This window comes from Myotis nattereri, assembly GCF_964212035.1.
Source record: "Myotis nattereri genome assembly, chromosome: 3".
Taxonomy (NCBI): Eukaryota; Metazoa; Chordata; class Mammalia; order Chiroptera; family Vespertilionidae; genus Myotis; species Myotis nattereri.
In genome coordinates, this window is record NC_138077.1 from 144,799,041 (window position 1) to 144,811,640 (window position 12,600).

A 12,600-nucleotide genomic window follows, 5' to 3' on the forward strand; every position below is an offset into this window, starting at 1 on the left:
GGGACCCCACTCGTACATGAATTCATGCACTGGGCCTCTAGTTGTTTTATATTTACTTTGGATAGTTTCATTGTTTTGCCTTTTACATGTATATTTGAAATCCATCTGGAATTGATTTTTTGGTGTGGTATGCGGTAGGGGTCGAGCTTCTCCTTTTTTTCTCCATGTGGGCATTCTAGCTGATCCAGCATCATTTACTGAAAAGATAGACCATCCTTTCCCAATGCATCACAACAGCATCTTTGACATATGACAAGGACACAAAGTGTAGATCTGTTTCTGAACTCTCTGTTTGTTTTTTAACAAACTTTTAATTTTATTATTTATTTATTGTCTAAAGTTTTACATATGTCTCCTTTTTCCCCGCTTGATCCCCCACCCCTCAGCCATTCCCACCCTGGTCAAGCCCCCACCATCCCAGTGCCTGTGTCCATTGGTTATGCTAATATGCATGCATACAGGTCCTTTGGTTACTCTCTAACCCTCTCCCCTCCCCTGCCAATTGTCTCTGGATCTATTCTTGTTCATCAGATTATGTTGATCATTATATCCCACATATGAGTGAGATCATGTGATATTTATCTTTCTCTGACTGGCTTATTTCACTTAGCATAATGCTCTCCAGTTCCATCCATGCTGTTGCAAATGGTAAAAGTTCCTTCTTTTTTATAGTGGCATAGTATTCCATTGTGGAGATGTACCACTGTTCTCTGCTGATGGGCATTTAGGCTGTTTCCAAATCTTAGCTATTGTAAACTGTGCTGCTATGAACATAGGGGTGCATCTATCCTTTCTGATTGGTGTTTCTGTTTTCTTGGGATATAGTCCTAGAAGTGGGTGAGCTCTCTGTTCTGTTGGTCAGAGAGTATATCCTTGTTGCCAATTACTGTTTCAATAACTGTATGATAGGTGTTGGTGTCTGATATGGAAGTCCTCCAGCTGGCTCTAATTTTTCACCCCACCAAGCCACCTAGTACCACTTCTACCCCCCACCTAGCTTTCCATATATCCAGGCGGGTGTGATGGATTTGCCTGCTCTCATGGCTTGCTTATTTGTGGTTACCTGGATCTTTATCCCATCAAAGGCTTTTCAGCTGCAAGCCAGCCAGGTGTCTGCAGTCGAACAAAGCCGATCTGCTGGGTAATTAAATAACGCGAGGAAGGGGGAGGAGTGAGTTAGGCCGGGCTGTCTACCCAGAGGGGTACAGTGAGGAAGTGGTCTCTCTGCACTTGAGGACTGACTTCTGGGGGGAATACCGGGAGAGCTAAACTCTAAAAACTCCCGGCAGAGGAGTGCAAGGCGAGGTCACCGCAGGTAAAAGTCGCGGGGGGTTCCGCCAGGGGCCCGGCTACGCGGACCCGCGCGGCGGGGTGGGGCCGCGAAGCCTCAAATCACCAGTTGAGGGCCGAGCGCGCCGGCTCAGAGCCGCGCCTGCAGCTGCCGCGGCGGGAGCGCGAGCCGGAGCCGCAGCCGCAGCCGGAGCCGGAGCCGCAGCGCCGGGCACGGGCGAGCGGCGCGGGCTTCTGGGCGGGCGCGCCCCGCGGACCATGAGCGACCCCTGCTCCGGGAGCAGCCGCGGCGCGGGGCCCGCGGTGCGGAGCGTCTGAGTCCCTGCGGGAGACACGGGCGCCCAGCGCGCGCGCGGAGGTGAGTCCGCTGCGGGTCCCGCGGGGGTGCTGCGCCTGGCGGGGTGCCGCCCCCCCTGGGGTGCCTTGATTCTCCCAAGGAGGACGGGCTGGGAAGCGTGTTGGGAAAGTTTCGGCAGCAGGGAAAGCAGCCGGCGCTCCCACCGCACCCCACTCCCGACCCCCGGCTGCGCTGGCGTCCGGGGCCGGGAGTGGCTGTAGCGGGGACGGGACTTGCGCCCTCGGGGGCCTCTGAACCGGCTGGGATTCGCCGAGTGGCCCGCGGCGGCAGGCGAGCGTCTCTGCTCTTGGCTCCTCGGGGGCATCTTCCCGGGCGCTGGGGCCAAGCCTTTCCCGGCTGCTCGGCCAGCCGCCCCTCCCCGTCCCGTCCCCCTTTGCCCTGAGGCCGGCGGGGGTCAGGGGACGCGGCGCCCGGGGGCTCCGCTGGGAGCGCTGGCTCGGAGGAGGCGAGTTTCTCCACTAATCTCCTGGAAAGTTTGCAAAGAAAGCGAAGGAGCCTGCCGTGTAACTGTTGACAACATCTCCCTCCCTCCCTCCCTCCCTTTGTTGAGAAAGAATGAATAGTTGGTTGTGTTGCTCCGTCTGCGTCGGAGCGGCGAGGGGAGGGAGGGGAGGTGGAGGCGGGGAAGGGAGGGGATGACGGTGGAAGCTGCAGGAAGGAGGTTCCTATCTCAAACCGTCTCTCCTTTCGGCTTAGGCTGCCACCACTTTAAAAGTTTGATCAGGTGTAGCCACTGGTCTGGGAGAGATCGAGTGAGCTGGGAGGCAGCTGGTGAGGCGCCTGTTCCGTGGGGATCGCGGCGGGTCGTGGCTGGGACTTGGGGGAGGTGAAAAAGTCTGTTTTTGGTGTTAACTCGACTGAAGCAAGGTGCGAAGGGGAAAGACGAGCGCTTGTGTCTGCTTTCACCTGAAGTCATCAGCAGAGAGAGAAAACGGGCCATTCAGAGATTCTTTTAAACCTTGACTCTTATCTTCCAAGGCTACGCAGATCTCCCCAAGGAAAATACACTGGCGAAGGGAAGGTCAGTTTGAGAGGGAATAATCTCCCTGCGTGTTGCCAAGGGCTGGGAGAGATAGGGGAGGGGGGAGGGGAGCCCTCGGTGCTGGGGGCTGGGCTCAGCAGAGCGGGGTCTCAGGTGGGAAAGGGCTCCCAGTAGATCAGGGGAAGCCACAGAGCACGGGTTGTAAGGGGGTATGTGGTACATAAAGTAAATAACTTGCCATGCCAAGGGCTCCCCCACCCTCACTGCAACTTGCTCCAAACTGCTAAGCCTGACATTTCCAGGATGACTAACCAAGATCTTGATCTCCCCCAGTTCATATAGAAAGGACTGCTTGTCCAATGCTAATCCTAACCTTATCATGTAAATCCTGTGCTGTGGTGCTTGAAATACAATCCAGGGAGAATTATTCATACTTCAATCATTTGGCTGGACTTCATTGAGTTTGCTTCAAAAATAAAGGCATACTCTTAATATTTAAGCCCCAGCAAACTTCGTATCAGGTGGCTACGCCCTTTATCTGTGCCGTTCCATCTCCTCTGACTCTGCAGAGAAGATATAAAAGTACATATCCAAATTGTAAATTCTCTGCCAAGGTCATAATAAGGCAGTGGAAGGCAGTTTCATTTCCAGAGTTTAAAAATATACACAATTCTGGGCCTGGCCAGTGTGCTCAGTGGTTAGAGTGTCAGCCCACGCACCAAAGGGTCGGGTTCGATTCCCAGCCAAGGGCATGTATCTGGGTTATGGGTTTGCTCCCTGCCCCTCGTGGGGGCACCTGCAGGAGGCAACCAGTTGCTATGTCTCTCTCACATCTATGTTTTTCTCTCTCCATCCCTTCCACTCTCTCTGAAAAAGCAATGGAAAAATATTCTCAGGTAAGAATTAAATATATATATTTCTTAAAGCCCATATCAGATGACCATCTATGAGTTTGACTTGGAATCTCTCAAAGAGTAAAGTAGAAAAATTCAAGTAAAATAGAAAAATCCAAGTATGTGAGCTGCTTATCTCTGCCTTGATTCCATGTGGTCATCAGTTTCTTTGACACATCGTGGTAAAGCAAGTGAGTCAGGCTGCTATTTACAAGTATTTCAAAGCACAGCCAGATAGGTTGGGAGCTTGTCAGGCTTGCTCATGTCCCTACTGAGATTTCAGCTCTTTGAACATTCACATGCATCTCATTTTCATATCAAGATATAGAGTGTTTGACCTTTGTATAGTCATGCACCACCTGACAGGGATGCGTTCTGGGAAATGCACTGTTAGGTGATTTTATCATTGTGGGAACATCATATAATGCACTTACACAAACCTAAATGGCATAGCCTACTGTCCACCTTGGCTGTGTAGTATGGCCCATTGCTCCTAGACTGCAAACTTGTACAGCATGTCACTGTCCTGAATACTATAGGCAATTGTCACAAAAAGTTAAGTATTTATGTATCTAAACAGAGGAAAGGTACAGTAAAAATACAGTATAAAAAATGATCCGTCTTTCATGGAAGTGCCCTGTCCTTACCATGAATGGAGCTTGCAGGACTGAAGCTGTTCTGGGCCGGCCAGTGAGTGACTGGTGAGTGAATGTGAAGGCTTAGGACATTACTGGACACAACTGTTGATTTAAAAACACTGTACACTTAGGCAACACAAGATTATACCAAGCGCATGAGAAGATGATGTAATCAAGAGACGAGTAAGCACGAGATGTCTAGGCTATGCTGGTGTAACATGGTACACTGTTTTACAGCAAATTTAGGTTTTTAATAAGTGGAAAGAGTACACTTTAACATTATAGCACATGATTGTGTGTTCTATACTTTTATATGACTGGCAGAACAGTAGGTCTGTTTACATGGGATCAACATAAGCATGTGAGTAACGTGTTGCATGATGATGGCTACGACATCACTAGGCGATAGGGATTTTTTAGCTCCATTATAATCTTATGGGACCACTGTGTTGTATGTGGCCCATCACTGGCTGAACTGTCATTATATGGTGCATGACTAAGTCTCAAGACCTAGCATCAGGCTGTGTCAGGACACTACGTCTTTTTACTTGCACAATGGAGAGAGGTGAAGTCTGTGGCCAAAGTCTCACCTGGGCTCTTCTTTTAAAGACTGCATGCTCGCTCGCATGGTGTGCCTGTGTGTGTGTGTGTGTGTGTGTCTGTCTACGTCCTGCTTGGTTTGGTGTGTTTCCATCTATTGCTTCAGGTTAAAATATTTCCCTCCTCATCCTTCCTGCCCAGGCTTCCTCAGAAGTGGTGTCTTCATTTGTGAACTCTAGAGATACCATGATAAGCAAGACGGACATGGTCCCTGCCCTGCCTGGAGGAGACCTGCTGTTTATTGAGTGCTTGCTCTGTGTCAGGGCTTTTCATACATGGCCACATTTACTTTTCACAACAGCCCCATGAAATAGTTATTGTTAATTCATTTTTACAAATGAGAAACTCAGAGAAGCTGAGTCGCTTGTCCCAGGCTGTACAGCTAGTAAGTCAGTGGCAGAATAGGGATTTGAGTGTCTGACTCGAAAGCACGCCTAGGTTCTGAGTCAGACCATGTTTGATTTTTAAAAATCAAATAGGCTATAAGAAGCACATAGAGCCAAAACCGGTTTGGCTCAGTGGATAGAGCGTCGGCTTGCGGACTGAAGGGTCCCAGGTTCGATTCCGGTCAAGGGCATGTACCTGGGTTGCGGGCACATCTCCAGTGGGAGATGTGCAGGAGGCAGCTGATCGATGTTTCTCTCTCTCATCGATGTTTCTGACTCTCTGTCTCTCTTCCTTCCTCTCTGTAAAATATCAATAAAATATATTAAAAAAAAAAAAAAAAAAAAAAGAAGCACATAGAAACATGACTAGAAACATCAAGACAGAAACATCTCCAAGTGGAGAAAACATGGAGCCAGAGGCTGGAGACTTGACTTTAGTCTCCTCAGTCCTCTTCCAACCACGTGTTCCCACCTCATGCCTTCACATTTGCATAATCCCCGCCTGCAACTCCTTTCTGTTCTTCTCTTCATTGGTTCCTTCTCTCTCTCTCTCTCTCTCTCTCTCTCTCTCTCTCTCTCTCTCTCTCCTCTTTTTCTTTCAAGTTTCATGCATTATTTCCTTTTCAGAGAGGCCTTTCCAGACCATCCTAATCTGAAATAGCTACCCATCCCCAGCCAGTCTATTCTATCATTTCACCCTGTTTTGCGTTCTTTAGTGCCCTTGTGACTGGGATATGACCGAGTTTGTTTTCTTATCTGTGTTGGTTGGACTCCCCCATCACAGTAGGCTCTATAAGAGCAGTACCTTGTCTTATTAGTTATTATATCCTCAGCCTTGGTACATTGTAAACCTTCAGAGAATATATATTGAATGAGTGAACATTTATTTGCTTATCTGGAAAAAGGAAGGGGCTTGATTCTCTCAGATCCCATCTACATATAACACGCTGAGATGCTGCCTAGTGGTCAGATGTGGTAAGTGGCTTCTCTGTCAAAACGGAAAGTACTCAACCTTGAACCTAGATTCAAAGTACACACCATGCACTTCCATCCCTTGGATTTCCCCCTGGGATCTTGGACTCTGGAAAAATTAAAAGTAAATAGAGCAACCCAAAGGTTGCAAATGAGCATCTCCCACCCATTCATCCCCTGCCCCACTTTTATGTTGTTTTATTTTCAAGGCTATGTTTCCCGGCTGGGCCCACCTCCCCCACCATTGGATTGATTCACACTTGTCACAGGGCCCAGGGTTGAGCCAATCTTTCCAAGTGACTGGACACAGGACAAGGCTGTATTTTAATGGGGAAGAGTTCCAATTTAGAGGCAGGGAGTTGTGAAGGAGAGCTTGGCCTGTGATTTTTCAATTTGTCTGCAGCTGAGAACTCTCTGGAAACTTCAACTTGGATGATCTTCTCCTTCCAGTTGTTAACCTCTGCTTTACATCCTCAGGTCAGCATCCCTTCCTCACGGAAGCTTTTCCAGGGCTGCTAGAGCCCGGTCCCCACTTTCTGTGCCCCCACAGCACTGGGGATCACCAACAATGGTCATTGCTTCCTCCATGGAGTAGTAGCCTCATGAGGATAGTTGACGCTGTCTCCACACCCGGGACAGTGCTCACCACATAAATGAGTGTTAAATAGAAGAATGAATGAATGTTTCTGTTGACTGAATGCTACTTCCTCATTGTCATTCTCCTCTGTCATAGGGGTAAAAAAAAAATCTGAATATAAGTTGCTCTGTTCCCAAGAGACTCACTTATCCAGTGACTGTCAACCCTGCCTCCACGTTGGACAATACGGAGGGAGACTGCTGCCAGGGTTCTACCCACTGAGATTCTGATTCCACTGGTCTGGTTCACAGCAGGGTGTTGGGATTTTAAAAACTTTCTGGAGGCTTCTTAATGTGCAGCTAGGTTAAGGACCACCACTGTACGGTTTCAGAACTCATTCCTTGCTTTGGTCCTTACAGGCTTGAAGCAGCCACAGGGAGAGAGAGTAGGGATGTAATTGATGGATAGTGTATGGTTCCTGACAGTTTAAGAGGTACTTTCACATCTGTTATCACATCTGATAATAACAAGCTAAGGGGTCTACTGTCTGGTTTAAATATTCCCTTTATGTTGATGACTCTTAGAAATCTACATCCTATCCTGGCTCCTAACTGCACATGCCAGTATCTACCCTCCTAGCCAGGGGTGGGCAAACTTTTTGACTCGAGGGCCACAATGGGTTCTTAAACTGGACCGGAGGGCCGGAACAAAAGCATGGATGGAGTGTTTGTGTGAACTAATATAAATTCAAAGTAAACATCATTACATGAAAGGGTACGGTCTTTTTGTTTGTTTTATTCATTTCAAACGGGCCGTAGTTTGCCCACGGCTGCTCCTAGACCAATCTGTCCTCCTGGGACCTCACACAGAGCAGCTCCAGCGGTGCGCTTGTTACCCACCTTCCTGCGGGGCCCCTTCTTCCCTGGTGTGTGACAGCACCGCACCATCGTTCCATGGCTGTGGCCCCCCACCCAGCTCTTCACTCTGCCCCTCTTTTCCCTTCCCCTGGCCACTGCCCCAGGCCAAGTTCTTCATTGTTCCTTGCTGGCTTGTTGCCATCAGCTGGACTGACCTCTCTGCCTCCCTCCTCTCCCCTCCTTCAGAATTACCAGCCACAGGCTGCAATCTGTCCTTCCCTTCCAGATCTTCCCCAGAACTTACTGTCAAGTCCAGACACCTTGACAAAGCCTTTGAGAATCAACATCTGGCCCTAAACTGTGCTTGTTCCAGAAGATCCTTCTTGTCCTCTCCGCTCCAGTGCCACCACGCGACTTGCAGTTTCCTGAGCCTGTGGGGCACTTCCTGCCTCTGCATCTGCCCTTATAGCATCCGCTTGGAAGGCTTTTCCTTACAATTTTCCACCTTTCAAAATCCTTCCTCTTCAGTGAGGCCCTTTCTGAGATCCTCCTTGAATCCTTTCATCAAAATTAATTGTTCTTCATATGATTTCATTCCTATGTGGGATATAAAACAGAAAGCAGTAGTCCAGCCAGTGTGGCTCAGTGGTTGAGCTTTGACCTATGAACCAGGAGGTCACAGTTCAATTCCAGGTTAGGGCACATGCCCAGGTTGGGGGCTTGATCCCCAGTAGGGGGCATGCAGGAGGCAGTCGATCAATGATCTCTTTCATCAATGATGTTTTTATCTCTCTCTCCCTTCCTCTCTGAAATCAAGAAAAATTGTTTAAAATAAAACAGAAAGCAACAAATGGGCAAACAAACAAAAACTCATAGACACAGACAATAGTATGGTGGTTACCAATGGGTGAGGGAACGGTAAAGAGTAAAGGGGGTCAAATAGATGGTGACGGGAGAAGAATTGACTTTGGGTGGTAAACACACAATTTAATATACAGATGATGTATCATAGAAATGAAAAGTATATAATTTTACTAACCAATGTCTCCCAATTAATTTAATAAAAAAGTAACTGTTCTTCCCTTCAGCATGTTAAGGGCCCCTGTTGATGAGTCCCTGTTGATGTCCCTATATTATTCTCTCTCAGGGACTGAGGCTTGCGACTCTTTGTTTCTCTGAGTATGTTATAAGGAGTAGGCACCTACATGTTTGTTGAATTGAAAGTAGAAAGGGCAGGTGTTAATATCCCTCTGTAGCCGAGAATAAACAGAGTGTGGGGCATTCTAGAACACTTTGGCCCAGTCTTGAAATCTAGATGGGTCTTGGGTAGGCAGAGAGGAAGCAGGCTGCCAGGAACACTGGAGCCAGGGCAGCTTTTGCCCATCACACTAGCCTGGAAATAGAGTTGGCCGACAGCGTGGCCCTTTGCACACGGAGGTTCGGTGGGTGCTCGGGCCTCCTCACAAGGCGCTTTGACATGATGCAGGCCTGTCTGGAGAAAGAAGGCGCTGATAGCTCCGACAGGTGAGCGTTCACAGCTGTGGGGTCTGTGTGTAGGGTGAGGGAATCCTTGTCAGCTTACGTCACTGGTGGTCAGGCAGGGAGGGCTAGGGAGTTTGGTTTCTTTTTTAATAATGATGATTAATGTTGAGCAAGTGCTGACAGTGTGCCAGGCACCAGTCAGCCCCGGGCGGGGCCCCACGGGAAGGGCCCGCACCATTCTATTGTTCTGCACCCGCTATGAGACAGGCCTTCTGTGTGGTCCTAGTTAGACATGGAGCAGACAAGCCCCAGAATTACCAGGTTTAGCAAAGAACCGAGGCCAGAGTTAGGATTACATGAACTGAGTGAGGGGTCTCCTTCCACAGCCCCCAACACTCACGGTCTTCTCTCTGTTGCACGCAGAAGCCCTGGATCCTGTGTTTTTGTTGTCAGTTGGCTTCTTTGCACAGTCTGGCCCTTTATCTCTTGCACTGGGAGATTCTGGAGGGCTGTGTTCTTGGTTGTCATCAAGCCACGTCCCAAATCCCCAATTCCTTTGTGGAACTGACTCTGCAGAGGTTCTATTAAGTGACGATGTTCACTCAGAGCTGCGGGAAGGGCTGTCTGTACGGAGCCAGGGCTCCAGGGTTCGAGAGGAGACTGCAGAGCAAGGGGATGCTCTGCTGACCAGCCTTGCAGAGGCCCGTGCATCGGTCTTAGCCCTGCTGCTGTCGTCCACACCCCTCTGATGGCATGGCTAGTGGGACACAGTCTGTGTCCTTAGGTCTCTAGGGACTCGCCCTAATTTTCATTCAGGCCCGTGTTTCCTTTCCTCAAACGTCGGCTTTAAAAATGTCCCATAATTTGGCTTAGGTCGAAACCATTGTTTGTTTTGGGGGCATTGGGGGTGCTGACTCTCTCAGGGTGAACATTTTTACTAGTGGTCAAAGCTGGGAACAATTGTCAGGGCTGCTTTTGCATATAACCTCCAGTAGCACTTTCTTTTTCTTTCCATACCCCCCTTTTTATTTTTATTTTTATTTTTCTCTTCCCTTCCCACTCTTCCCTGGCTATGCAGACACCCATGCTCATTGCTTAACCCTGCTGGTGGCAGGCAGGTTCCTGACCCCGCTCCCTGGGGGACAGTGTACATGGAGCCCCCACCTCAGTGGCTTCCCTCTGCAGCTGAGCCCACTGATGTAGGGAGGAGTGGCCCACCTCCTGACCCCTGACCCTGGCCTGTCTCCGTTAATTAGAGCACATTGATTTATTTATAAGCACCAGGTCGTTGACAGAAAAATTGCCCCTTTGCTGTGGGTAGCACAAATGAGGGGCTGGTCTGGCACGGAAGGAGTTCCAGCAGCTGAGGAATTCCAATAATCTCCGCCTGTTCTTATCGTGTCCAGGGTGGTGGGAAAGCGTGAGCTCATTATCCAATGGATCTACAACATTTTCTGTAACGCACTTGTCACTGAAACCTTGAGTCCCTCCCCAATAATCTTTTCGTTAGTCATGCATTTGCACTGGCTTCAGTCACCTGAAATAATAAAACAGCTCATGTGCCTCCAGTCTCTGAAGTGTGTTTGCCCTTTTCCATTGGCCGACCTGCTGCCAACCCAGGAGAATTCCTCCGTGATATCAAAAAAGGACATGAGTAAACTTCCTGTTTGTATTAAATTTCACTAGTAGTGCCATTCAGTGTTTGTCTTGTAATGCCCTGGACATTTTCTTGTGTTACGTGGTATATTTCCATTTCCTCTCGTCAGCGGGAAGCCAGTTCTTGGGATTATCTTCAATTTATACCTTCACTCCTTTCATTTCCCTTTAGAGAATCATGGCTGCGGGGAAATTCGCGAGCCTTCCCAGAAACATGTCGGTGAATCACCAGTTTCCCCTGGCCTCGTCCATGGACCTTCTGAGCAGCAAGTCTCCTCTCGCCGATCACCGCACAGATGCCTATCAGGACGTGTCTATACACGGCACCCTTCCACGGAAGAAGAAAGGCCCTCCTCCCATCAGGTCCTGTGATAGCTTCAGTCACGCGGGCACCCTGCCCCATTTCAAATCCCCACGGCAGAACTCACCTCTGACCCAGGACATCATCCAGGAGCACCCACGGCAGGACTGGAAAGGTGAAGTCTTCACCTCCAGGTAACTTCTTACATTTCATGAGGGAAAATGACTTGTCTTAAATAGCTTTTTAAAAAGTCATCTTATGAGGGGAAATGTCAAACATGCACAAAGGAGAGCAAGTAGTTTAATGAACTGCCATGGGCCCATCACCCAGCTTCAGCAGTTATCTACTCATGGCCAGCTCTGCTCTGTCGCCCACCCACTTTCCTTCCTCTGGTATTATTTTGAAACAAATCTCAGACCGCATTTTATTTTATCTGTGAGTATTTTGGTATGTGTCTTTCAAAGATAAGGACTTACTTTAAAATATATGTAATCACAATACTAAAAATGATAACACCTAAAATGAACCATTTAAAAATATATTTATTTTTATTGATTTCAGAGAGGAAGGGAGAGGGAGAGAGAGACAGAAACATCAATGATGAGAATCACTGATTGGTTGCCTCCTACATAGCCCCTACTGGGGATTAAGCCGGCAACCCGGGCATGTGCCGTGATAGGGAATTGCACCGTGACCTCCTGGTTCATAGGTCAGTGTTCAACCACTGAGCAACACCTGCCAGGCAAATGAACCACTTTTAATATGATCTAATATTTGAGAGTATTTTCAAAGCCAACTTTCTAAATCATTGAGTCTCTCAAAAATAAGCAGAAGTTTGGTGTGCTGTTTTTTTTTATTGTAACATCAGTTTCTAAACTACATCCATCCAATGCTAAAGAGATGCCAGGATGTCTATAAATTAGGACCTGTATCTCCTTGTATTTATGTGTAACTTGATGAAATCACATTTTATGTGGACGCATCATCAGGTCAGCTGCAGAATACAGTAGAATTTATTTCTCCTTCTGTCCACCAGGATGTGGGTAAATAAGCCTTATGATGTATAGGCTTCTCTGGGTTTGTAAGGGGCCTGGCTGTGATTGGTTTCTGTTTGTTCAGAGCTCATTTGGAAACTGCACTCCCTTTCCTGTTGGAAGATAAGCAATCTGTGATGCTAGTGGGCCAAGACAGGGAGTGGTTTCTTCTCTTATACTTCCTGGTGTCTCTCCTTCTGTCCAGTCCTGTAGCAAAGAAGGCCACTTTGATCCTGCCTCATTGATTTGTGCAATATCTGTATATTGATTACCTACATTCATTACAGCACTCTGATTTTATAAGTACCTGTGCTCCCCTGGAAAACTCTGCCCAGCTCCCCTGGGTATCTAACTGAAGGGCTGGTCCAACATTGAAGACATTCTAGCAGTCAAAACATTTCAGTAATCTGCTCTTGCCCTTCTACACGGTGGAGAAATATGTGAACTAACAGGATAGCTATGAGACATCTGAAACAGTTTCCTCCCAGAGCCCATATTCTAGTGAAAGACCCAGATAATAAACAGTACATTGCAGATTATAGTAAGTGTGATAGAGGAAATAGAGGCATATGCT

At 48.0% G+C, this 12,600-nt stretch overlaps 1 protein-coding gene across 1 annotated transcript in view; it reads left to right on the plus strand.

Annotated features, from left to right (window-relative positions):
* Positions 1–1,417: 1,417 nt before the first annotated feature.
* BCAR3 (BCAR3 adaptor protein, NSP family member) overlaps positions 1,418–12,600 on the plus strand; it is a gene marked incomplete at its 5' end in the record, with an annotated part of 105,804 nt that continues 94,621 nt past the window's right edge. The window contains 2 exons of the mRNA XM_081087743.1: positions 1,418–1,648; positions 10,864–11,186. Coding sequence (XP_080943869.1) covers positions 10,870–11,186 — 317 coding nt within the window. The remainder of the gene's footprint in view (positions 1,649–10,863; positions 11,187–12,600) is intronic.